The sequence below is a fragment of the Diadema setosum genome, chromosome 20, assembly GCF_964275005.1.
Source record: "Diadema setosum chromosome 20, eeDiaSeto1, whole genome shotgun sequence".
NCBI lineage: Eukaryota > Metazoa > Echinodermata > Echinoidea > Diadematoida > Diadematidae > Diadema > Diadema setosum.
In genome coordinates, this window is record NC_092704.1 from 29,338,422 (window position 1) to 29,366,001 (window position 27,580).

Below are 27,580 nucleotides of genomic sequence, written 5' to 3' on the forward strand. Positions count from 1 at the left end.
TCAGTACACAACGCTTGGCACGGTCTGTTCCGCTTGCATCGGATGCACGCGGTTGTTATGCGCTAAACCCGTCGCGGTAGCCGTGGCCGTCACGGTGTCACCGAGACCGTCCAGCGCTTTCATCCGACAAAACAACAGCCGAATGAATCGCAAGTATCCGTGGCGGAACTGCTGGTTGGTCAGTCCGTAAATGACGCAGTTGATGCTGCTGTTCGTATGCGCCAATGTGAAAGCAAAGATGTAGAGCTTGCGATCGGCTACCACGCGGTGATCGATGAGCACGGTTAGGGAGTAAGGAGACCACATCGCCACGTAGATGAGTACGATGGCCAGCACAGAGCGAGCGAGGCGCAGGTCCGCCGGACGTACGCGCTTCGGAGCGCGGTTGGTACCGTTTTCGCTCTGCATGCGCTTAATGGCAGCGGCTGCTTTCCAAGCGAAGTTGAAGATTCCGACGTAACTGCAGCCGATGATGATCAAGGGACCAGCGAAAGCCGTTAGGGCAAAGAAGATAGCGTAAGAGTGCACGAAAGACATCCCGCCTGTACATGACATCACCTAAAATACAAAAAAATAAAAAATAAATAAAATAACAAACCACAATGTAAACCAGCCTTATAAACCATTTTGAGTCAACTTTCACATACAAAGCATCGCTTCGTTGAAATGTTACATTTAAGACGGGAAAAGGGACTAATTCTTTACACTTTGACGGGGAAAAATTCTTTCAGAAAACTCTGTTAAGTTGTAATAAAAGTAGTAATTTTATAAAGCGAAAACTGAGCAGAATAGAAGATACTTGAACATTCGTCACTAGAATGTATTTTAGACATTCAAGAAACGAGTTAAAAATAATGACTCGGTTGTTTTTTGTTTGTTTGTTTGTTTGTTTGTTTTGTTGTTGTTGTTGTTGTTTTTTTTTGTTTTTTTTTTTTTGGAATCGTGAGAAAAGTGGCTGTCGTAGAGAAATGCTGGTGTCCTGGATTTCCCAAGAGTTTTGTTTAGTTCGGATTCATTTCTGTGTTTTACTTTTGTCTTTTTTTTTTAAGTTAAAGAGTACGACATAATACTTATGCATGCATTGACTATATAGAGATACGACCACGACAACTGCTTACCTTCCAGTCGAACGCGTGCGTGCCCCATCCCAGAATGTTGGGTAGATCGATGAGAAATGATATACACCACAGAGCGACAATCATAAAGGGAACAGTCCGGCGGTTGTACACCTTGTGGTACTTGTGCCAGTGACAAATCCAGACATACCGGTTGAAGGCAATCGCTGCAATACTCCACAATGAACACGAGCACCTATAGAAACGATCATTTCAGAATTTCGTGTTCAAACAGATTCAAAATTAATGAAAAACTTGCGTGTTATTGAATCATTTTTTTCTCTCATTTGTGCTTTGTATTTGTGTTACAATTCATCTTATCTTTGTTAATGCTGAATCAAATGTGTTTTGTGTTTACCCATGTACACTCAGCAAAAAAAAAAGAAAGTAAACACTTTTTCCAATTAATATTTTTCATAGAAGATTTTTATGAAAATCATTGTGTTATATATCATATTAAAGATTATCTAATTGGCTATCAAGCTAGTAGGTCTATACAAAGGGAAACTTTACGCATGAGTAAACACTTTCATTTTTGTCCTCCAAGGCAGAAAAGTAAAAATTGCAAAAACTGACATATTGAAATTCATTTGCAAATGCCCTCCAAGATAGGAATAATAACAAAATACCAATTTCACGCAATGAGAGACATGAATGAAATAGCAGAAATTAGTTTCCATTCCCTCGTTTCTCTTTATATTCTAAAACGAAAGCATACTGGGGAAACTGAAGGTGGAACAAAAGAATTTTCTATCAATTCAAACTTTAAATGATATAGGGAGTAAGCCGCAAAGGTGATAAAATCGACGGAATTTCTTCTTTTCACCTCTTACTTAAGGAATCTAAGAATGCATGAAACAAATTTAGGAACCAAATATTATTTCAAATTTTCTTAATTTGGAATAACTCTTCAAATTTAACCTTTGTTGCCATTACTTTTTCTCTTATGTCTTTTGATTATGGATTTGACAGAAGATTCTTCAATTTCTTCCATCATTTTTTGTCTTTCTTTATCATTGGAGGGTTACAGAGACATTATAGAGATCATCGGTTGAGTTTTGCAAATTGATTTGCATTCTTATTGTGTTGAATTTGTCTTTTGTTTTCATTGTTATATGGAACAGCATACACGTTTGAATAACAACTTGTCCATTTTTACAATTTTTACTTTTGTGACTTGGAAGAGAAAAACGGATGTGTTCATTCATGCGTAAAGTTTCCCTTTTTATTGACCTACTGGGTTTATAGCCAATTAAATTACCTTTAATATGATGTATAAAACACCATTATTAGCCACAATCCATGAGAAAGATGAACTTGAAAAAGTGTTTACTTCTTTTTTTTTGCTGAGTGTACATATGTCTGAAATGCCGAATAAATAACAATGATAATAATAGTAATGAATAATGATGATTATAATAATAATAATAATAATAATAATAATAATAATAATAATAATAATAATTTCAAATAATAACTTCAGATTCGAGACGGGGACATGAATTAGGAAGCCAGATAGTCTCATCACAAATAGCAATAAGGAGAATCTTAGGCTTGACTGCACTAAGGATTAGATTACGTGAACAAATTTTACCATTTGTAAAATGTCATTGAATGGGCAATGACATTAGGTGTAATGTAGAATTTGAAAATCACCAGCCATTAATCCATCTGTTCGCCATTGGATTTGAAGGCTTTATAACTATAAGATAGATATGCACTGTGGATCTTGCCTCAATGGTATGGTTAGGTATTATTTGTTTTAGAGATGTTATTACTTCATAGTTGCCATCGAATGATGCGACAAATTTGAGAGATGGAACTTTCACGCTTTTACACGAGAGCCAATCTCTATGAAAATAAAATCCTTTTAATTAATTTCATCAATTGTTATGTTTCGCCTTTTCTTGGTAAATTGCAGACGCATAGATAAAATGATTTATTTAATCATTATTTTTTTTTCAGCAGGGTACAAGCTTCAGTCATGGATTTTCTTCATCATGTCCATGCGCAGATGAAAACAAAAATAAAAACAAACAAAAGCAACAAAGCTACAATTTTATCATAAATGATATAGATGAACAAACGAAATTATAAAAAAAAGAAAATAAAAGAAAAACGAGAAACACACAGAATACACCAACAACACAAAATTATGATTACACGTTAATATGTATTAGGTAAAAATTATTCTTTTAATCAATATAAGCAGTGTAATAGTTAGGTCTGCAAGTATTCGGCATGAACGCAGTTTCCATTTAAAGTCTCCCTCTACGTTCGCCAAGCGAAGAGCCATTTGGCTGATATTATGCTGTGGCTGAAGAAGGGGGTGGCTGACTGGGGGGGGGGGGAGGGGGATATCCGTTTTTCTAAATGAAATGAAATGAAATTGAATGCTCAAAGAATTAAAATGAACCGTAAGAGTAGAGTAGTGACCAAAATCGCTTGAATTTGAACGCCTTTCCATTTATTCGAATATACAAATCTGATGAAATTGGGCGGGGAAACCCTTATCAAATCACGTCTACGCTTACTGTGGTTGACAAAATGTATTTAATGTACTATCTGTATTATTGTGTATGTATGTATGTAAGTACGCGTATGTATCGTGTCATGTACTGATCACGAAATCTACTAGTATTCACTTTCTCAATCAACTGTTAGGTCTCAGCTCCAGAGATCCACGATGTTCATTTCCAGTACAGCGCGAATTTGCCCTATTTTGACGTAAAATGCAGTCGCTACAAAAATCCCACGAGGCCAGCGTCCCTAGTTTATTTGACCTCAGTTTATTTATAGGTTCTGTTCACAATGTCAACGGCACTCTCTCTGAAAGCCATGCAGGCTCTGAAATGAATTGTACTGCGATGCAACTTACGCCACGATTCAATCGGCTTTCATTCATTAGGAATCACTGTATTCACTCGTTTATTTTTAAGGGAAATAAGAGGACTCCTCAAGATGGACTTCTCTGCACGAATTGTCAGTGACGAAACCGGAGCGGAATTAGAAGCAATCTTGTCAAAACTATGGGTGTTTTTTGCTTTGTTTTGTTTCTTTTTCTTCTTTATCCATAGCACCGGATGAACCTTTGGATCGTAATAGTAAAAGCAGTCATATTGTCCTGATTCAATACGCTTCTGTTCATCAGATATCGCTTTTAATTTTCTCGTTCATTTAGGAAAATAACAGGCTACTGAAATAGACTTGTCTGCATAAAGTGTCAGTCACGAAACCAGAGTGAAATTAGAGGCAGTCTCGTCAAAACTACCTTTTTTGTTTTGTTTTGTTTTGTTTTGTTATTGCTTTTTTGGGGGGTGTTCTTCTTCTTTATAACCCATAGTATCGGATGAACCTTTGGATCTTTACAGCAAAAGCAGTCATATTGTCAAATGATTCAACAAACTTTTGTTCATTCGGAATCACTTTTATTTTTCTCATTGATATTTTGTTTAGGAATAATTATAACAGGCTACTGAAATAGATTTCTCTGCAGCAGTCTTGTGGAAACTACCGTGTTTGTGTTTGTGTGTGTGTGTGTGTGTGTGTGTGTGTGTTTTGTTTTTTTGTTTTGTTTTGTTTTGGTTTTGTTTGTTTGTTTTTTTTTTGGGGGGGGGGTTCTTCTTCTTCTTTATCCATAACATCAGATGAACCTTTAGTAAGAGCAGTCACATTGCCATGATTGACTTTGTTCATCAGGAATCACTTTTATTTTTTTCATTTGTTTAGGAAAATAACAGGCTTCTGAAATAGATTTCTCTGTACGAATATATAATATAGTCAGTTACAAAACCACAGCGAAATTAAAAGCAGTCTCGTCAAAACGATGGGTGGTGTTTTTGTTGTTGTTGCTGCTGTTTCTTCTTCTTTATCCATAACAACGGGTCTTCACAGTAAAGGCTGTCATATTGCCATATATGATTCAATAGGCTTTTGAGTCATCAGGAATCACCTTTAATTTTCTCGTCTATTTAGGAAAATAAGAGGCTACTGAAATCGACGTCTCTGCGCAAAATGTCAGTTACGAAACCAGACTGAAATTAGAAGCAGCCTTGTCAAAACTGCCTGCTTTTTTTCTTTTTTTTTTTTAGGGGGGGGGCGTCTTCTTCTTCTTTATAATCCACAGTATCGGTTGAACCTTTGGATCTTTATAGTTATATTGTCATATGATTCAATAGCTTTCGGTCATTAGGAATCACTTCAAATTTTCTCATTATTTTTGTTTAGGAAAATAACAGGCTACTGAAATAGAGTTCTCTGTACGAATATAGTCAGTTACAAAACCACCGTGAAATTAAAAGCAGTCTCGTCCAAACGACGGGTGTTTGTTTGTTTTTTGTTTTTTTGCTTGTTTTGTTTTGTTTCTTTTTCTCCTTTGTCAATAACACCAGATGACCCTTTGGATCTTCACAATAAAAACAGTCATATTGTCATGATTCAATATGCTTCTGTTCATTAGGAATCACTTTTAATTTTCTAGTTCATTTAGGAAAATAAAATGCTATTGAAATAGACGTGTCTGCACGAAGTGTCAGTCAAACAAACCAGAGTGAAATTAGAAGCAGTCTAATTGTCAAAACCTACTGGTGATGTAATGGGGTTTTTTTTTTTCTCTCTTTTTTTCTTGGGGGGTGGGGGTGGGGGTCCTCTCCTTTATCCATAACATCGGGTGAACCTTTGGATCTTTACAGTAAAAGCGTTCATTATTATATTCCTAAAAATCGGTCATGGCATCCACTCTTGTGAAATGTGTATATGACAGAAGGGGAGAAAAAGATCTTTGCGAACGATCAAATCCTGTCCTTACACCATACTCACTCATTTCTTTGTTTGCTTTTTTATGTGTGTATGTGTGTGTGTGTTTTTTTTTTTCTTGTCTGTTTCTTGTACACATAATCGAAGCTTGGTTCGATGATATTAAATCTCTTGAGAAAATTTAAAAAAAAAACATCTGCAACCATCCTCCTTGTCTGATTCTGTTTTACTGATTGAAACAAACTTGAACATCATGGTGTGGTGTATTCTTGATATGCTGACCTAGTTTTAAAGACGCAAATTGTCAGAATAATAAAGCAAAAATGCAAAGGCATCATTTTTCCATAATTCTGAGTTACGAAGTGCCGTCATTGAACTGGAACACCTGACTTCCATTGCATATTTATCTTATATTGGATATAGATTAGAGGGGAAATAGGTGAATTCATTTGTCCACTCATAATCAGACAGAAATTCACTTTCGAAGTTGTATATGAACGACACAGCTGTCAAACGAAAGATAGTCCTTCTTTTCCCTGTACCTTACAAAACATTCAGCATTAGATAGTAAAAACTACTAATAAAAAGGTCCTTATCATTATCAATATTGTTGTTATATGATTATCTTTATTATGGTCATTATTGTTGTTGATATCATTATCATAACAATCAGTGTAATTATAACAATATCATTATTGTTCGCAGCAGTTTTGCTATTTTGATCTTTGAATAAGAAAGAAAATGCGACGTCTCTTAGTCGTCTCGCATAGTGTACTTAGTCTACTCGGTATAGCAAGAAATGAATTAGGAGAATATGCATGTAAAATGTTATAATCTGTTAATAAGCTCATTGAAGTGATATTTCTGAATGTCAGGGAGTGAAAAATAAAGTGGACGTTACAGCAAAGTCAGCGAATGGTGTCGTGTTTTCTCTGCTATACATATCCCGACTATAGTATAAGATGATAGTTTGACGGCTACTTGGGAAGAAAGGTTCCTCTTGCAGGCGTCAGGTGGAGCATATAACATAATTGTGGCAGACTGAGTAAAATCATCCATCTGCTGTGAAGATCATTAGCTCGACATTATACATAACATAGAATGAAATGAAGGAGGGATGACGAAGTGCTAACGAGGTGTCAAAACCGCGAAAATATCATGATCCTTAAAATATTCTGGGCTTGCCTGTACACGTGTGAGCGAAAAACAAAAAACATTTAATGTCGCTTCGGCGACTGGTATGCCTCCGCCATAATGCATGGTTCTCCTAATAGGCCTATAGTAGAATATCTTGACAATATGTGAGGACAGTTCTACATATTAAACTTACAGGTTTGTCACAAATGTGTTGAATGTTCATTTTCCTTGTACTAGGTCTGCTTATTGACTTTTGACCTTTTATGCATTGAGCAATTTTCAAGGTATGGAGAAAAAGTACAATTTCAGTATCAGATAAAATCTTGGCATTTTAACCTAGCCTATGACCCTAAAATTCCCAAGAAAATCACTGTCAAGTAGAACATACCACTAAGCTTCATGATTATACCTTGAGTCACTTTCGAGATATGGAGGAGGAAGTGAAATTTAACACTTTCACTTGACCTTTGACCTTTTGTCAAGAAACTCCTTAGAGAATCTCTTCTGGGTCATGCATATATATATATACATATATGTATATATATATATATATATATATATATATATATATATATATATATATATATATATACATACATATACATATATATATATATATATATATATACATTATTAAGTTTATTATAAGTTAAAAAAAATCATGCAGGCATTGCATAAATATGAGGGAAATAGTGAAACTTTGAGAAGTTGACCTTGACCTTTGTCCCATGATCTTTGACCCATGACCCAAAATTCCCTAGATAATCACTGCCACTCAGTACAAGTATATGTCCTGAGTTCAATGAAGATACCTTGAGCCATTTGCGAGGTATGGAGAAAAAGTGAAATTATCATCTGTCTGCAAAGGCAGACCGGCTAATGTTAGTTAATGTGATTTGTCATTAGTGTTTTCGGTGAAAACGTACACACATCGAATCAACTATGGTTGCATCTTGTTCACCGCTGATTTTTGTAATGTGACTCTATCGTGATGTGCCAGAAAATGTTTAAACTAAAATCGAAAAACTAAAGGTCGTGGAGAAGACGTGGGTTGGGAGTGGGCCTTTATCAGCTCACTTGACCTTTAATACGTGTTTATGACTGCCACTATTTTTTTTTTTGTTTTTTTTTTTCACAACTGTAGTATGTGACGTCTAAGATCTACGATTTTTTTCTCACTGGGATTTTTATTATTCTACATCACATTCACCTACACACATAATACATCAAAATATTTCAAACAAAGCACTTTGAAAAACAGGCAATGAAATATCCTGACTCAGACCATCATATCATACATATCAAGTAAACAGGTGTCTAAACAGACACGATTTTTCTGAAACACTTGCAGCTTATTATTATTTCTTACAATAAATTTTTCCTTATTTTAATATTTTCTTGTGCCATCTCTACATAAATTAAAACGAGGTATATTCCGTTTATTTTACGATCATACATTTCATATCTCACAAGCATTGTACATCAATGCCAAATTGTACTGACATTGGATATAGAGCAGAGTAGAGCTCTGAGAGGAGAAAATACAGAAATCTACGGACGAAAAACAAAAAAGACAAACGGTAAATTTGTTTAGCTTTTGACCAGGACAACATAACATGACAAGGGGGGAAAGAGGGTCTCAGTCCTGCTCGGTGAGACTGCTTGCCACTGAAGGAAAAGTTCACCTTGATATACATGTGGATTTTATAATGTATGGCATTATTAGTAAAACACATCAGTGGAAGTTTGTGGAACCTCCCCCCCCCCCCCCCACTTCTTCTGAAAGAGGAAAGTCAAGTGCTCTTCTATTATGCGAGATAAATGAAAATATGCTGCATTTTCTTTATGTTTTCATAAAATGGTTTTACGCGTGTGACATCACAAACTTTAGTAGCCTTCTCATCCAGCGGTGACTGCACATAAACTTTGGAAAAAAAAATAATAGCTTTTGAATGGATAGTTCGATTTCCCTCGAAATTTCACTGATGTGTTCTATTAATATTCCTTGCGCATTCAATCAATGCACAGTTATATTTGAAGGTGAACTCGTCCTTCAACCTGCCTCGAGCTCGTCACTCTACCAGCTCAATGTTAATCAAGCATTTTGATGTCGCTGATATCTATTTCCCAGGACGGATCATTGCGACGATGGTCCGTAGTTATTTTGACGCACCGGGTAGGCCCTACTTCTAATGATGAACACCCCAATCAGTCACACAAGCAACATGAGCAGTGAAAAGCACGTTTTTTTAATCCTTTTCCTCTCACGCAAATTGACGCGAATAATGAAAAACGAATTGAGATTAATCGATGAGGCTTAACAGAAGTGGGAAATACTTTTAGTGTAATTAAATGTAATGTGCTCCTATTCCTCTCATTATCATGATTATGTTTTGCTGTCGAAAGAAAAAAAAATATGTATATGAATTCGCAACATGAACAAAGTGCACTTATCGTAAGTTCATTTTTTTGTTTTGTTTATTTTGTGAACGGTTTTGATAACAACTGTTCGTACAAGGTCACCTGTGTCTGCGAATGTGCGGGGTTTTTTTTTCAGACCTGTAAGAAAAATGACCACAAGGATTAGAATGCACTAGATGTGTATGGAAAGAGATGGGTTCATATTCAGTGCTGTAGAATATAATATAAAAAAAGGATTTTAAGCTAACGATATACAGTCACTGCCTATCTGCTCTAATATTGAGTTTCATAGATACAATTAATGGAAATATCACAAAGCGTGCATACGCGAACAACGTCTCAATCTCAAATTATTGTTAATAATTTCTTAAAATATTATAACGAATTAAACTTAGGGGGTCGGAAGATTTAGCACTCCAGTATTCTCAGGATCTTCTAATGTTATCAAAAATTAAGCTTCTCTTTAATCGGAAGGATATTCTTTCATAGTGAAACACATCTTGATATTTCGATATTTGCAAGGAATACGAAATGATAGAAACAGAAATAGCCGCGCTCACACCAAATTTCGCTATACAGGACGATGACTGCATCAAACTTTTAATCACCGCATCACAACTGAGGCAGAGACCGACAAGTTCTCCGATCAGTATTTCAGTCTTTGTTCAATATTAACAACACTTCGCTCTTTTCTTCCATTATTTACCTTTCTAAGGTTCTTCCTCGCATAAACTTTTGTACGAATCACGAGAATCTAATAAAAAAAAGCAGAGGCTGGCATTCGATAAGACGGGGGGTTGGGGAGGGGACAATACCAGTTATAATTAAATAATGGCCATGTTCATTGATACCACTCCACATCCGTATCTTTTAGAGAGAGTGGTACTCAGTAATGCATGACTGTTTCACCCTTGTTACATTGTTAACGTGTCACGTGTCATAATCATAGATATGTTAATCATAGATATACGATTGCACTAGAAAGGATGTTCAGACAAAGGAAAATCAATGCCAAACAGCACAAACAGCAGAACCTTCACTACCCGTTACTTTGTCCCGACAAAAGATTGGGTTTACTCTTTACTCCGGCATGTATATTTTACATTAACACTTTTTGTGAAGCATGAAGGTAGTATGACACATGATGGGGAATGTGGCCATGTTTAAGATGGTCACTGAGAAGAAGCTAGCCTTGCTTTCTAGAGAATTTCACCATTAGATTCAAGATTCAACTTTATTTTCACTTCCATCAAATAAACAAAGAAATTATATACATTGCATATGTACAGGATATTTGTAATGCTTGCAGAACATAATTTGACAAGGTACATAAATATGAAAATGAGAGGTAGATGCGATTACATCTTTGTTATTATATACATAAAGCGTATAATACAAGTCAACTAAGGATGAGGATGGAAGTGGAGGGTCCCACTAAGAAGCAGAGCTTGTACGACATGGGACGCCAATGGGACATTGGCGTATACGCATGGACGGGTGGGGTGTGTTCACGTGTACACGCGTGTAGAACGTCCATGGCCAGGTATCGAGTGACTTTCATCTTCCAAACGGAAATAATGCTGGAGACCAACATTAATGATACCAAAATGCATGCTGCATGTCAGCTGTGCCATCTCGTTTTGTGCATTGCCACTGCTAGTGAATAATATGTCCAAATTCAATAAAACATGTGCAGTACGTGTGACGATCAAGAATTATTGTTTGTTTGTTTGCTTGCTTGCCTGCTTGTTTTTGTATTTTAGCCTCCAAGACGTTTACCCTTTGCAAAAGCTTATATACGAAAGCGGTGGTAGATGTCCGGACAGGTATCCCACGTTACAAGAAGGGCGGTGAGTTGGCTCAGTCGGTAGCGCGTCTGCAATATGCCTTACGATCCTAAGGACCCGGGTTCGAACCCGAGTCTCACTGAGCAATGTTGTGTGTAAGCATACCGTCCCCTCTAGTAGGAGGCAAAACACTCTGTCCCTCGGATAGGACATAATGGAGGCCCCGTGTATGACTATGAGAGAGTCACAGCTCATGAACGTAAAAGATCCCTCTTCATTCATTCATCGCAAAGAGCAGGGTGTTTAACCCGGTGAAGTGGTCCCACCAACTGGACCCCATGGAAGACCAGCCTAGCATAGCTGAATACGGGCTATCCAGCCATCTTCTCAGATGGAAATGAACAAACAAACAAACAAACAAGCTCAGAAGGTACCGATTTAGCGACGTTCGCAGCAGCAGCAGCGCTCTAATTCAACAATCACTCTCCTTCGTCTGAGTGGGCATGACCAATCTCTACCTCCATCCATTTATCTTTCAATCAACATGTATAGGAAGGTGGTAGCTGGAACGGCAAAACGGAGCACATCTCTCAGTACCGACGGGACTACTATAGTTTACTGTTCCCAATGGGGGATGCCACGGGTAGGGTTGCTCTAACTGCCAATCACTATAGCTACATCTAGTAACTAGAAGATGTAATCGTAATGTTTACACATAAAACAAACACCCACAAACAATGTATATTATTATAATGCATGTATATAGACACAAAGAGTAAGCGCTAATTGTATGCATGAAGTGTATATAATATATCGTATATAACATAATCATAATACATAATACATAATCATATTTTATAATGCATAATATATAATATATAATATATAAAAATGTATAATATATAATAATGATATATAACATATAACATAACATATCTCTGTATGAATATAGATAAACGGACAGGAGAGAGAATGTGTACATATGCTTAGTCAGAAAATACCTCAAAGTATCAGAAATTCCTTACGTGATGATGCAGATTACGGCGATCATCTCACACAGCCACTGGTTCCTGATGAAGATGCCAGCCTCGCTCCAGATGCTGCCGGTCACGGAGGCGAGGTTGACGATGATCGAGACGCCGAGGTCGGCTACGGCCAGGTTCACGATGAACAAGTTACCTGCGGAAAGATATACAATTTCCATCATACAGTACTTTACTCAATTTTACTCTATATCCCAACATCGGCAAATAAAGTCTACAAACAAACTAACATATATAGCGCTGGACATAAATTGTGGCTACTAAACAGCACGTCATACGCGAAATTGTCTACACTGAGATTGTAAAAAATGGAAAAGTCCTTTGACTGGTATTCCTGATGTCATTCCTTATACACGAAACAGTCGAGGATCAGAAGATAACGGGTAGATTATTGCAAGACGTTTGAAATACTGAAAAAAAAATCGTTATGTCCTCTTACAGCCTAAAACGAGACAACAACGTCAAATCATTAGAACGGGTAACTTTATTTATTTCGACATGTGCATGAAGGCATAGAATTACTTTGTATGATAGGGAAAGAGAAACCCATTTACCAAAGACAAGTTTGCCAGACACACACTATCTGGGCTTTTAGATTACTGATATATGCTCTAATGGAAAAGCCCATGCAAAATTCAGGGTTCCATCACAAGGGAAAAAAAATCTATTCCGATTAAACTGAAACACAGTGAGATAGCATAGCATGTTATATCTAAACGTCAATTGGAGGTGTTCGACACCATTGATATTATGATCAACTAAAGTACTTTAAACGCGGAGATACGACAAGGAATCAAAATGTTACAACTTACATGCATGCACAGAATTGCTTATGGAGTATACCTCCTGTAAGTCTGTGTTATTTGTTTCCATTTAAACATGCAAATTTTCTTCTTTTTTTTTATAGATGTACCATGTCAACATTTGAGTTGTGCAAGTTTTCAACCAATTCTAAACGCAGGATTTTACAATGATATGGGGTAAATAAAGAGTGGAATGAAATTCAGATGACGTTTATGAGTTTTTAATAATACTGTAAGTTCCATATAAAACAGCAGTTGTAGTCTAATATCTATCATTCGATTATACTGATAAAGTTTGATATGTTATGTGATGAGGATCGATGTTGTTTTGTTTTATGGCATTGTCATGTCAGTGTCTGCGTTTTCTTCATGCTCTGAATGCTCAGATCTTTTCTCTCTTTGTGATTTTTAAATCATTTTCTACACTGAGTCTCTTGTGTTATGGCCGGCTATAATGTTTCTCGGCTATGTCGTAATCACGGACTTGCAGAATAACAGACACTGGCTGAGCAAGTTTCTTTTATTGCCGGTTCGAAATTAAATGAAAATGAAAGGAGTTGTGAATTCCAGGGAAGAGAGTGAACTCATCTAGAAAAGAAAAATCATAGATGCCACCAACCGCTACAGCAGACCAAAATCAACAACCTGTCGTATCCACGTTTCTGGGAGTAATTACTTATTCGATTTTACTTCAGATCCACCATGTCCAAGTATCGTTTTGCATCTGCCCTGTATTAATTTGTCTAATTAGTGCTCAGTTTAAGTGGAATAGCATTCTTGAAATTCAGGATATGGGTTCGATGTTTTTCCTGCTTTCGTTTCTCTTTTCTTTTGCTTGCAAGCGTCTCTTTTTGTTTTCTTTCTTCTTGAGGTATTCAGAAAAAGAACTTTGAGAAATAAGTATGGTTATGCTAAAGCCAATGTATCTCTGAAAAACATACACACACGTACGAACACGAGGACCATAACCACAGTGCAGTGCATTTCTTAATTTGGTGTCAATTTATTTGGAGGGTAACTATGGGAGAGCTGAAATTACAACACAGTGATGACTAATGTGAAACGAGTTAGGCTCTTTTTCTTTTCTTTTTTTTTTTTACTCAACATAAAACATCAACTAACTTGTTGTAAAAGAAATGCTTCTATCTTGGTAATGTCCTTTGTGAAAGCATGGTGTCTGCGTTGAAACTATTTTTAGGTAAGGGAAGATTGCAGCTCTTTATTTTTCGTGTGTTTCTGTGTTTGCCATTAACTTTCTAGTTGCTTGTCATGCTCGTTGCACCTGTTCATTGAACATCCAAAATTACATGATATTTACTATTATGGAGAATACAAAGATAGATAATTCTCAAGACGTAACGACATGTTACGTCGATGTTGATTGATGTCCACTGCCTATGAAATAATGACTGAAGCCGTTTACCCGTTTTCATCAGTTTCTAAAAACTACCTTCAAGGCGCCTCATGCGCATTTATCAAGTAAAAATAAAATACAAACACTTAAACAAACAAACAAACAAACAAAAAAACAAACAAGATATCAAAACATAAGTGATTCTATTCGGTGTATTTGTTTTCAATCGAGATTGCACAAGGGGGTATTCAAACATCACGAACATGATTCATAATCCTGTCGTGTTTGTATTAATTTTTATCTTGACCGGTAGCTTACTTTAATGTACGTTCATTACCTCTCGAGGAAGAGAAAAAAAAAAAACAAGAACAAAATCAAAGCGGAAATTCACAAAATCTCCCTAGCGCTCTGCCAACTTTTTGAGGAGAATATATTATTATGAGTTTGCAGAAGATCGAGATTCAATTAAGACTATCAATACTGATACATGTTCTTTCAAAGAACAAATTGCAAACATGCTCATGCAGATGATTATTCATGCCGATAGCATATTGACCAAAATCGCGTGCGACTGGTATCCGCGTGCTTTTTGTGTGCCAGCATGCATTCAGCTGCTAACAGTGATTTATGGCATTAGGCTACAAAGACCCAAACGTAAGTCTTGGTAGATAATTTTGGTAAAGTGCAGTTTTCTCACGTTCCAATACAAAGTTTTACATTACCTTCCCGGCCAGCAACTGTTAAACAACAGAAATTAAAGTACATCATGCCGTTTGGTATGTGACGCTCATTTTGAACTTGTTGTCAAGGTAACATCGCTACCATCAGTTTCCACGGAGTCATCTTTAGACAGAGCTGTATTAAATACAAACAGCACTTTACTGCAGTGCCCATCAAATTTACGCGCTCTTATTCTCTATACAGATCCTCCTATAACTCTCTCTTCCTGAATCTTTCCCGGTGTTATTTTCTCCGTCAATCTATCCCCAGTATACCTTTTCCAATCTCGCTCCTGCCCTTTCCTTTCTCCCGGAGTCCACCATTCATGCACCACTATTCTTCCACGAACCACTAGCCATTGCAATTTTAAATTTGTGTCAATCCATACGGATTCTCAGCTTTTGTAGTTTCCTTGTCCAAACACACTCTCTGTAATTTGTCTTTTCAAGGAGAACCTGACGTTTCCTTCCATACTTTTAATACTGCATTTACAAACCACGCTTTATACCACGAGGCTGGTATTATTATAGTCACGTTGAGGCACGCCTTTGATAATGGTGTCCTAGTTTCTAGTTTACCTTGTCAAAATTGCAAAAACATCGTCATTTCGCGCACATGCCATATTCCAGATCTTGCGGAAAGAGATATAATATTCTCCATGTAAATCAAAATATGGGTGTGTATAGTATATACCTCGAATAGAAATGAATCCATCTATAAGATTGTCGTTTTTGGTTGTTAGCGTATCAGGGTTAAACTTCGAATTTAGGGAGATTAATCAAGTCAGCTCGAAATGGCAAATACACTGCCCGAGCAGGCACTCTGTGGGGCTGATGCGTACTTTATGAGAGTCCACTATTATTATCATTATATTTCTGACTTGTGTGTCACGAACTTTTTGCATATGTTAAAAAACTCTGTATGCACCATCACTTTCAAATCAAAGGTGCTTGATGAATAGACTGTCGTATGTAGGGCCTACTCCATACATAGACCAGGAGCTGGCTGCTGGTCAATTTACCCCATCAAGCCCAAAAGGTTTGACCCCTGAAAGTTACTGGGGCCACCCCCCCTCATTACAAAACTGGGCGTCAGCCTTATACCTGAGGGCGGGGTCGTCCCCCAGGGACCCCCCAAAATGGCCCCCGGCGGGTGTAATTTACCCCATGGAGCCCATGGACCAAACCTGGTCTGAAAGAATGGCCTAGGGGTGTACATAATAGAAATATAAAAACTGACAAAATAGCTGGTCGGGAAAGGGGTTGCCAGACCGTCCCCCCCCCCCCTGGGCCCCCCCCCCCCCCCCCCCCCTGGCGGGTGTAATTTACCCCACGCAGCCCATGCACCAAACTTGGTCCAATGAAAGTACTATGGGTGTACATAATGAAAATATAAAAACTGACACGATATCTGGTTGGGAAAGGCGTTGCCAGATCCCCTCACCCCCCCCCCCCCCACCACTGCCCATTACACCCCTTCGTGGGTTTAATTTACCCAACAGCACCCATGGATCAAATTTGGCTGGGGGAAAGTAGGCCCCACTATGGGTGTGCAAAAAATAAAGATAAAAGCTGACAAAATATCTCACTTACAAAGAGTAATCAAACATATCCCCTACCTTTCCTAATTCACCCCCCCCCCATTTTTTTTAGTGTGAAGGGCCTATACGGTTTGGAGAGGTATGAATGAGCGTGTCATAAAAAGTAATAAATGGAACTTCTTGAATTAAGATGAAGTTATGACAACAGAAGCATTGTGTGTGTACATATATCCACATGCCCCATCCCACTCCCTCCTCCAAAAGAATGGAGTTATCGATATCTACACTAAACATACTCAGACAGTGCAGACCTTTGCCAAGCAGCTCATTTCCACCCATCCACACATGCTAAAAACTGCCAAATTTCCCATATAAAAGCCTTTTGCTTTTAAATGCCATCAACTTCCAGCTGTGTGGTAGTGCATTATACCTTGAGCACATGCCTTTACCTTTAGTGCCCATGTATGCAAACCTCAAATTCATGCAGCTTGAACTCCCAATTCCATTGATCTCATCTGCCATAAGATAAAAATCATCAAAATTTCATAAAGATTCCCGGATCACTACCAAAATTTTTATTTATCATCTGTTTTTAAAATGTAATTGTGTTATTATCATCTTTTCATACAAGTTTCATCCAAATGTGTTCTCAACCTTTCAAATTGTTTTGCATACAAACAATAATGCAGACAATACTATATAGGCCTATAAGTAACATAAAACCTCAAGTGGCAGAAATAATTACAACTGTATCCAACATCCTACAGTTCAACTGTGTTACCATGCATGTGGAGCAAGCTCATGTACAACAGTACAAGAAACTGTATACCTGTGATAAAAATTGTACATGCAGTGGGTGCATAGGCCATAGTGTGGTTAATTGCATGCATATATTTGTATGTTGTATACATTTTACTTGTTGCATGCAATTATATATTTCGAAGATCGGCAACACGTGTACATGTATCATCAGTCTGCAAACAATAAAAAGGCGGTGTTTTCCTGACCTTGGTAAGTGAACTGGGCTTTCCTATTGTAGGTACTATACTGGTAGGCCCCTATGACAGTAGTACATGTATTTCATCACTGGATGACAATTGGTGTCAGTAATAGAGCAAACAAAGAAAGGTCAAGAGTCTAGATCTTGGACTAGATCTAAGTCTCAAATATGCTATGATATGGCTAGATATCTAACGTTAGACCTATATTTCCTATACATGCTATAGCTTGTAGAGTACCTAGTACTATTTGGCGAAACCAAATGAACTGGAACAGGGGATGGATTATCAGCGAGATGTAGTGTATCATGAGTCATAACTGAGAAACCAATAAATAGAACATCAATGTTCTCAGCCTATTATAGGTTTAAGTGTCAAAGGTGTGCATTGAATTTGCATAGAACACTTAAACCCTGAATTTGTTAAAGTCACTGCACTTCCTATCATTCATAGCTAGAGTCAAAAAGGCAGAATTATACTACATTTCAATTTCTCTATCTAATAGACAACTTTGACTTCAGGATTAGAAATAGCCTTATTAATAGCTATATGTATCATAAGTGTTGAAGATGCAGATGTTCCAGTGAATGAATACTTGCAGAATTGGGTATGAAGATTAGGCAAATAATCTGAAACTCTCTTTAGATATTGCAAAAGAAATAACAAATTTTGGTAGTGATCCGGGAATCTTTATATGAAATTTTGATGATTTTTATCTTATGGCAGATGAGATCAATGGAATTGGGAGTTCAAGCTGCATGAATTTGAGGTTTGCATACATGCACACTAAAGGTAAAGGCATGTGCTCAAGGTATAATGCACTACCACACAGCTGGAAGTTGATGGCATTTAAAAGCAAAAGGCTTTCATATGGGAAATTTGGCAGTTTTTAGCATGTGTGGATGGGTGGAAATGAGCTGCTTGGCAAAGGTCTGCACTGTCTGAGTATGTTTCTAGTGTAGATAGCGATAACTCCATTCTTTTGGGGGAGGGAGTGGGATGGGGCATGTGGATATATGTACACACACAATGCTTCTGTTGTCATAACTTCATCTTAATTCAAGAAGTTCCATTTATTACTTTTTATGACACGCTCATTCATACCTCTCCAAACCGTACAGGCCCTTCACACTAAAAAATGGGGGGGGGGGGTTAGCAAAGGTAGGGGATATGTTTGATTACTCTTTGTAAGTGAGATATTTTGTCAGCTTTTATCTTTATTTTTTGCACAACCGTAGTGGGGCCTACTTTCCCCCAGCCAAATTTGATCCATGGGTGCTGTTGGCTAAATTAAACCCACGAAGGGGCGTAATGGGCGGTGGTGTGGGGGGGGGGGGGTGAGGGGATCTGGCAACCCCTTTCCCAACCAGATATTGTGTCAGTTTTTATATTTTCATTATGTACACCCATAGTACTTTGATTGGACCAAGTTTGGTGCATGGGCTGCGTGGGGTAAATTACACCCGCCAGGGGGGGGGGGGGGGCCCAGGGGGGGGGGGGGACGGTCTGGCAACCCCTTTCCCGACCAGATATTTTGTCAGTTTTTATATTTTTATTATGTACACCCCTAGGCCATTCTTTTAGATCAGGTTTGGTCCATGGGCTCCATGGGGTAAATTACACCCGCCGGGGGCCATTTTTTTTTTGGGGGGGGGGGTCCCTGGGGAACGACCCCGCCCTCAGGTATCAGGCTGACGCCCAGTTTTGTAATGAGGGGGGGGGGTGGCCCCAGTAACTTTGAGGGGTCAAACCTTTTGGGCTTGATGGGGTAAATTGACCAGCAGCCAGCTCCTGGTCTAACAGGGTAGCGGTGGGGGTAACCCCTACTGGAAAGAACACAGTGTCCCACAGTGGGTTCAATGTGTGGTCACATAGTCGACTATGTAAAAACGCTCGAATTTAACAATGTGGAGATGATTACATACTGTGTGTGTTGTTGTTATTGTTTTTTTTTTTTTTTTTTTTTACAGAGTGTTCACATGGTAATGATCTGGGTCACACTCTAAATTGATGATTCACTATGTGTTCACACTATTAAAACGCTCGAATTTAAACAGTGTGAAGAGAATTCACACTGTGTTTCTCACACTGTGGGACACCGTGTTCTTCCCAACAGGGACCTTACGTGTTAATACATTTTAATGGCTTCCCGTGCACGTTATGCTGAACAGCTTATACTCTATACATTCGTTATGATTCATTATTTATGCTTCTACGCAATATATCACGGAGTATGACTATCACAACAGTCTTTGCTGTTCACATAGAACCGTTTGTTTCAGTTGCACAAAATTTAATGATTTTCATAAATGGGCGATATATTTCCTGTGTTCTCACTCTTCATGTAGACTTCTTTTGATTTCTTTAGATTTTTTGGCTGATTTAATACAATTGTTCAGTTTCTTCTAACTTCTTGCAATGCATAATAATAAAATTCAGACTATACGAGATCCACGATATCCAAATGGTATTAACAGGTTCATTCATTCATTCATTCATTCATTCATTCATTCATTCACTCATTCATTCATTCATTCATTTCCACTTTAAATCATCATTGGGTTTACAAAGTTTGCATTAATAACAAACAAACACAAAATACGTGGTATCTAAATAAATATAATAGCAGCGGAATCACATTTGACCGCGGTTGAAGTTGTAAAGCGATAAAATGAGTGGTGGCAATGTATGAGGTCCTGTCGAGGTAACTTTATAACTAGAATTTTTCATGTACAATCTTTACGATCCTTATAGTACTTGAAACTTGAAAGCACTTTATGCATCATGATGTCTTGCACTAATCACTCTAATGCAAGAATTGTTGCATATTGCAGGATCTAAATGGGATATTTTTAGTGTATATTTTCCGCTAATCTAAAATGTTAAAATGTCTCTAAGCTTTAAAACATGGTCAAAACATTCTCTTCTGGCATTTCAAACGTGGATAAGCATTGAGGAACTGAATACCCCCGAATTCCGACGGAAAGAATCAAGCACGTTCGTCTTCATTTTAATTAGATATTGAAATGAAGTCAACTCCATCTGAACTTTCTCTATATATCGCCCAAATAGTGCAGTATTTGCTGAGGGCATGATACGTCCTTTGATTGATGTGGCAGTCAGTACGTAGTTTCGTTGTCAAGAGCGGCAAATAGCATACGCACGTGCCCATTACTAGAGAAGTTTATCACGAAGAATTGCTTTCGCGAACAGGTTCTTGAAATATTTTTTTCCCGCCTTAATCCGTCAGAGAACTAATCTAATTAAAGTTCCTTACTTTGTCTATAACGTGCATGCATGCCTTGCTTTTGTTGCTTCCATCTTCAATGGTATATCCTTTTGGCACAATCATATTAGTGTCTCCTCTGGCCGATAATACGTTCATCCATGAAATGTATATCAAAAATTCAAAACTTTTTTTTTTAAATTTTTGATGAAACGTCGTGTTTGCCACGTCGCTTTACAATGATTGCAAGAGGTGAGCTGTAGTACACCAAAAAACTTCTCTTATTCGATACAATGACATTGTACAGCCTTTTGCGGTTAACAGCAAAGATCAGGGCACAATGTCCAAAATGACGTCACCGAGATGTAATGGAGCAAGGATGATTTCCGCCAGATGTTCTGATATCAACAAAGAAATGCCGGAATTCCATCAAGTTTTGTTTGAGCACGAAACAGACCTCTTATTTGATAGATGTTGCAGTCAGTGTTCAATAACTCCATATATTTCTTGATACCACGTGCCACTTTTTGGTATTCTCTTTACATATAAAATACTACTCCGGAAACAAGAACTACAAAAGAAAAACAAACAAACAAAGAAGGAAACAAAAAAAAAAAATCTTGTACTTAATTTTGATACATTTTTGCTACTTTAGAATTATGACCGAAATAAAACAAATGATTTCCAAAATATACAGGAAAAGGGAAGGAAGACAATGTAATATTTTGTATATTGAGATATTGCTGTATTACTGCGGTGTGTGTGTGTGTGTGTGTGTGCAGTACATTTAACTACTAGCTATGAACAATTGCTAAACCTCTCAAACAAGGATTGCAAGCTTTGGTCGCTCAACTCTGAACAGTGCAATCATCAGTGTATTCGTCAGTTCGTATCCATAAATTGTCAGAAACTAATGGCAGATACCAATGATATTATTTGGTATACGTTTCCCGTTAACCCTCGGCTTGCCACATCATGATATCTGTCCTGTCCATAAGTTTAAAGGAACATTCCGGACGATTTTCATAATTTCACATCATGTAGTACATAAATCGACAACTCCATGTATAGATTTGTGGAATTTATTTTGGTTCTTGAGAAGAGAAACAATACTTTGAAAAACCTTAAACAAATTACACTGAACAAGGATGATGACATAAGAGGTTCACATATTTCAGAAATGTAGCAGTGTAATTTCATTACAATACCACTTGCTTGCGAGTTCACCTGTGTCTAATCTATGCATGCCTTCTTCTTTTGTTCTGCTTCCTTGAGCCCCAACTCATGCATTCTTATGGTGACTCTGCCATGTCATCATCCACGTTCATTGCAATTTGTTCTAAATTTTGAAAATATTCTTATTCTTCACCCCAATTATTACAAATTCTGAAACTCTGTCCTCAGTATAACTAACTTATAGTTGTTCAAATGTAAAAATCTGAAAATCATCCGGAGGTCTCCTTTAAGTGTGAAATTTGTGCACGTTTGACTCATTGACACAAAAAGGGTTAATGATAGCTGGCCTTGCGCTTTTTTTATCCCAACTCGCACATGTGGCATTTAAAATTCCGAATGCTTAATAATTTTGTACTTCACCGGCACCGAGATTTTACGTATTCATTTCATCAATACCCATAATTGGAATTTGCAAGGTTTCTTGTGGAACATTCTGAATATTTTAAAAGTAACCAGTTTCTGAATAAAGAGTAGACACATAAAGTTCATTAAATTGCCTTCAGTCCTGTCTCCGTAGAAACGGAACGATCATGATAATCCGTGCATAAAAATTTCTCGCAAGATACACCAGTTTTCGTGCCGTTATACTGTTTCAAGCAGAAAAATCCTATATCCCAATGATGCCTCACACACTACAGTGAGAAAGTATTGCGTTGGAAAGCTGTAGCACTGCTGAAATATATTTTGTTATTTCTCATTACAAATTCTGTTATATTACAAACTCAACCACCTCGCATGGAGCCAGTATAAGCCAGTTCGTAATTAGCTCATGTGCAGTTGGTACAAATGACCTTTCTTTTTTTTCTCAGTTGGTTAGGCACTTCACTTATATTCAAAGCAACATAATGCGTACGGGTAAGTTTGCCTGGCGTAACAATTTATGGAATTCGTGTTAAACAAAAAATGATCTTGCATAGCGAGACCAGGTGACCAGAATGGTCCGTCAAACAACCCTAGAGGGAAGTATCCATTTCTTTGTTTTGTATTGAATGCATTAAAACATGTTTATATTCGTATTGCCAAATACCAGGTTTGCTGTCAGAAGGATGTAATGACAAGTATCATTTACAAGGATTCATTAATAATTATTATATGACAGATGCTTATCTCCGTGAATTTAAAAACCATCATGCGTTTTGGTACAAACGACCTTTTTCTGCCCATGTGCAAAGTGGAACTACGAACTGGTCTATATCATCTAGTTAATTGTTATATTTGATTTGATTTGATTTGATTTGATTTGATTTGATTTGATTTGATTTCATTTCATTTCATTTCATTTCATTTCATTTCATTTCATTTCATTTCATTTCATTTGATGTGATTTGATCAATGCCAGAAGACATCAATAGTTTACAATAGGCATAAACAGCAAATAGGCTTCCACCATTGAATCATCTTTTACTTACAAAACTGAAAAATCCACACAATGTAAACTTCGCCATTCAACAAATTATCTTGAACCCCTGATCTATCGGTACTGTATCCCTGAAGTCAATCAATAGGGCACACTTAAAAACACGTATATATTATATTTTGCCCTGCCAAATCTATTGTTCTTGGACAATGTCGTCACTTTTTTAAACTGTATATTTTTAAACTCTATATATATATATATATATATATATATATATATATATATATATATACATATATCTTTTTAGGGTTAACCTTCACTTTCCTAAAAGCAGATAAACCAGAAGGTTTCAACGTTTTAACTTTTTTTTTTCTAATGCAGATTTTATTGTGTGCGTAATTAAGAGGCAATTGTGTTTCTTGTAGGAATTTTACATAATTATATTTGATAACAGTAATACTGTTGTAGTGCTATTTTGAATGTAAGCACGACACAGGCGTTTCATCAATTACGCTATATATACTCTAATCCTTCTCCCTTCCAACTTTATTCATCCTATATGGAAATATGACGTTTATACTTTCACAGTTTTCCTTGACTTTGCATAAATTGTATTTATCGGGTATTGGGATGGAAACACGAATAACATTGCTTAAAAAGAACTTTCATAACATCATTAACTTTTTGTTTGTTTGTTCGTTTGTTTTAACATATTGTGAGCGCAATGCATATTTTCATTTGTTTGTTCATCTACGAACATAAAGTTTTCTCTGCGTAACCCTAACAATAGAAACTCATATTGAGTCACCATCTCTATTGTTTCATGAATTCCCAAAACATTTTTTTTATTTCTTGTAAGAGATCGAAGATTGATAAGCGACGACTGTGGTTATGCTAATGTTGCAATTGAGTACTTTCGTAAATTATCTAGACTGCTGCATTTCTTTCTTGTAATTTTAACAGCCACGATATAAAATCAATCAAGTAAAACTACTGTTCTAGATTGGTCGAACTACATAAAGAAGTCTCTGGACTCCAAAGTGGTCCATTAGATTAAAAAGAAAGAAACAAACTAGCGCATCTTATGTACTTTTTACAAAGATATGAAACAAAATATATATAGATAGCATTTCACAACTCTTCATTATAGCAGCATCATTTGCATTTTTGTGCACGAATAAACTTGACAGAAAAACGAACACAACAAAGCTGTTTGTTGCTCTGGAGCATTCTGATGCCATCGGTGACCATGGAAAACGATTGTACTAGAAACTGTTTGTTTGGGATTCTCTCGCTCACCCCATCTCCCTCCCTTCCTCCCTCTCTCTCTTTCTTTCATTAATTTTGTGGAAATGATTGAAGCAAATATTGGTGATTCATGAAATAGCTTAAAGTTTGCCTTGAACTATATAAAGACGGTAGTAATAGCTCCGTTAATGCTGTGCGACTGCAGAGAACCGCTTCGGATGTTCGTACACACACTAAAAAGCTTCAGAACCGTTGGCATTGACAATCATACAAACATTATTCACACTTCCCAAACGTCATGTGGTCCATCTACAGGCTTCCGTGTCTCTCACGTGAGAAAACATGTTTGTAGACGCGTTCTATTCAACACAGACTTTAACGTAAAGGCGACATAAGCCTATATGCGTCAAATCACAATCAACAGCATTGACGGTATATGGTCAGTAAAGGTCGCTTACCTGAAAGAAACTTTGAAGTGACTTATGTCATAGCAGTGGCAAAAATATGATATTATATTAAAGTCAGGTATAAATGTCATTCTTTTTTATTCTTTTCACATAATGGCATTGAAAGAAGGGCGTCAGGGCGTAGGCACTCCATGAAATGGAAAAATAACACAACGTCTAGTTGAAGCTGAAAAGACCTTTTGCTTGAACTTGAAATCGGGACTGAAATGAAATTGTGAATCTAAAAGCTATTTTTCCCTACACATCCGTCGGTCCATTTCGGCCTGCATATACATATCGTGCACACATGACGTGTATAACATGCCAACACACATCCATATATAGCACACACAGATAATTGGGCTTGTCTATTTAATATAATATCGTTTATCATTGTACTATCTTATTCAATGATATTTATCATTATAAAGATAACGCCGTTCAGCTGAAAAGCGGATAATTATCCATGTCATCACAGGTTTGTGGGCAGGACAGAGACGTGCAAACTTTTTTTTTTTTTCGGGGGGGGGGTATCATCCTGACTCGTTTATTTCTTTCCTTGTTTGCTTAGGGGGTGTATGATTGAGGTGATCGTAACGACACGGAAACCCAAGAGTCATACAGTCCAGGAGTCAACTGCAGTCCACAAGTTATACAGTTCACGAGTCATACAGCCCATGAATTTGACACTATAGCAAACAAGGCCCACGAGACCGACACATTACGCCCCGTGTTGTATCTGTCGAACTCGTGGGCTGTTTTTACGTAGTGTCGAACTCATGAACTTTATTTGCCTAGCGTCGAACTCATATATGGCTCGTGAGCTGTATGATTCATGGCTCTGTTTTCAATCTCGAAATCGTGAGCTGTATGACTCGTGAGTGTCGGTCTCTAGGTGGGATGAGCCGGTATGGTTGTGGTTTCTTACCAATATTTCTGAGGCGACTGTGGAGAATCACCGCGGCGATGATCATGATGTTGCCGAACGTGCCGAGGATGGCGATGAGGATGGTCCAGACCTGGACGAAGGTATTGATGCGGACCTGGTGGGCGTAAGGGTTGACCAAACGGCTGTCGATGGTCGCCAACAGGGAAACCTCCATCGGCATCGATGCATTTTCAGGCAACATGTTTCTTGCCGAGGGAGGTAGCCAAGGTCCTGGCGAATTCCTTTTTATGTATGTGTGTGTGTGAATAGAAGATTAGGGAAGCAGCTCATTGATTAGACCTTCCATGATTATAGTTCGACCATCAGATGATCGAACTGATTAAGGAAAATTTTCCTTTTTGTCTCTCCATCTCAATTTGATACATACTTAGTGTAATTATTTAACTATTACACAAAATAATAATACATGCTTTTAATCTCACGGTAGATCTATGCGTGATTGACACAAAAAGTCTCAAGCCCTGCATACAAATCCAGTAGGCATCTTTATCCTAGTAACACAATATCTTGGAAGGAAATACTAAAACGGGTAGCAGGGAAAAAGAACATATTATTCGAACTCGTTTTTAGCTACATGGCACAGAAAACAATTTGGAAATGATTTTTACCCTCTACATTCTCGCGTTTTGGATATAATGCATCTTGAATGAGCAGCATACACCTTGTAGGCCTACCTATTATATTATGAGGGATCACCGATAACCAGGGCGTGAGGACACAGCTTGATATACTTCTTTAATCGCGTAAACTTTCTTCTTTGATTTGCAAACTATTTGAATGAAGATCAAACCTCACCTATGTTATCGCCACTTGTATATCACCATGGAATATATCCCAATTAATTTATTTTACACGAAGAGGCGGTATTACCAAATGATCTCAATTTGTAGATTCTCTTGTCCAGATTTTGGCTTGTTCGCTTCTATCGCTATTGGCGCATTTTGCTACGGCCACGCCGTCGAAGTCAAGGTGGACATACAAATGATTATTGCGCCGACGATCAATGCAAATCCTCGTATAAAAGGCTTTCAAAGCTACCGCTTGGCGTGGCGCGGTGTGATAGACAACCTTCCACTTTGCAGCAGACGTCTTATCCAGACAAATCGACAGATGAATTAAAGTATAGTCGAGCGCGTTGGAGATTTTTTTTTCCTTTTTATATATTTCGTTTTCCTGTTACAGCACGCACCAAACGAGTTCATTCAAAGACCGTGGCTTCTGTGAAGGAGCAGGAACCTCTCAGTTTAGTTATAAGGCCGAGGAATAAATAAGAAAATGCGCGCGCACGTAATGCTCGACAATGAGTGGACACGCCTGTGTTTTTATTAATCAGTATGGCTTACGTCGGGCTTTTGAAGCCGTAGCGCGCTTACGTAAATTTGTGTGTTTCTCCATCCCACCCCACCCCCCCTTATGTATGGCGGGGGGGGGGGGGGGGAGGGGAA

At 37.6% G+C, this 27,580-nt stretch overlaps 1 protein-coding gene across 1 annotated transcript; it reads right to left on the bottom strand.

Moving 5' to 3' along the window:
- Positions 1-26,316, bottom strand: LOC140243586 (melatonin receptor type 1A-like). Its single transcript, XM_072323253.1, has 4 exons — positions 26,115-26,316; positions 12,241-12,394; positions 1,119-1,311; positions 1-558 (listed from the first exon to the last, which is right to left on the bottom strand). Exons 1-4 carry the CDS (start codon positions 26,314-26,316, stop codon positions 1-3), a joined length of 1,107 nt encoding a protein of 368 aa, XP_072179354.1.
- Positions 26,317-27,580: the final 1,264 nt, after the last annotated feature.

Excerpts from the sequence above, each read along its gene's own strand:
- LOC140243586 (XM_072323253.1), bottom strand. The coding sequence starts at position 26,316 with ATGTTGCCTGAAAATGCATCGATGCCGATGGAGGTTTCCCTGTTGGCG. Across the intron at positions 1,312-12,240 it reads GCCGTAATCTGCATCATCAC|GTGCTCGTGTTCATTGTGGA; the intron begins GTAAGGAATTTC and ends TCGTTTCTATAG. Across the intron at positions 559-1,118 it reads CGCACGCGTTCGACTGGAAG|GTGATGTCATGTACAGGCGG; the intron begins GTAAGCAGTTGT and ends TTTGTATTTTAG.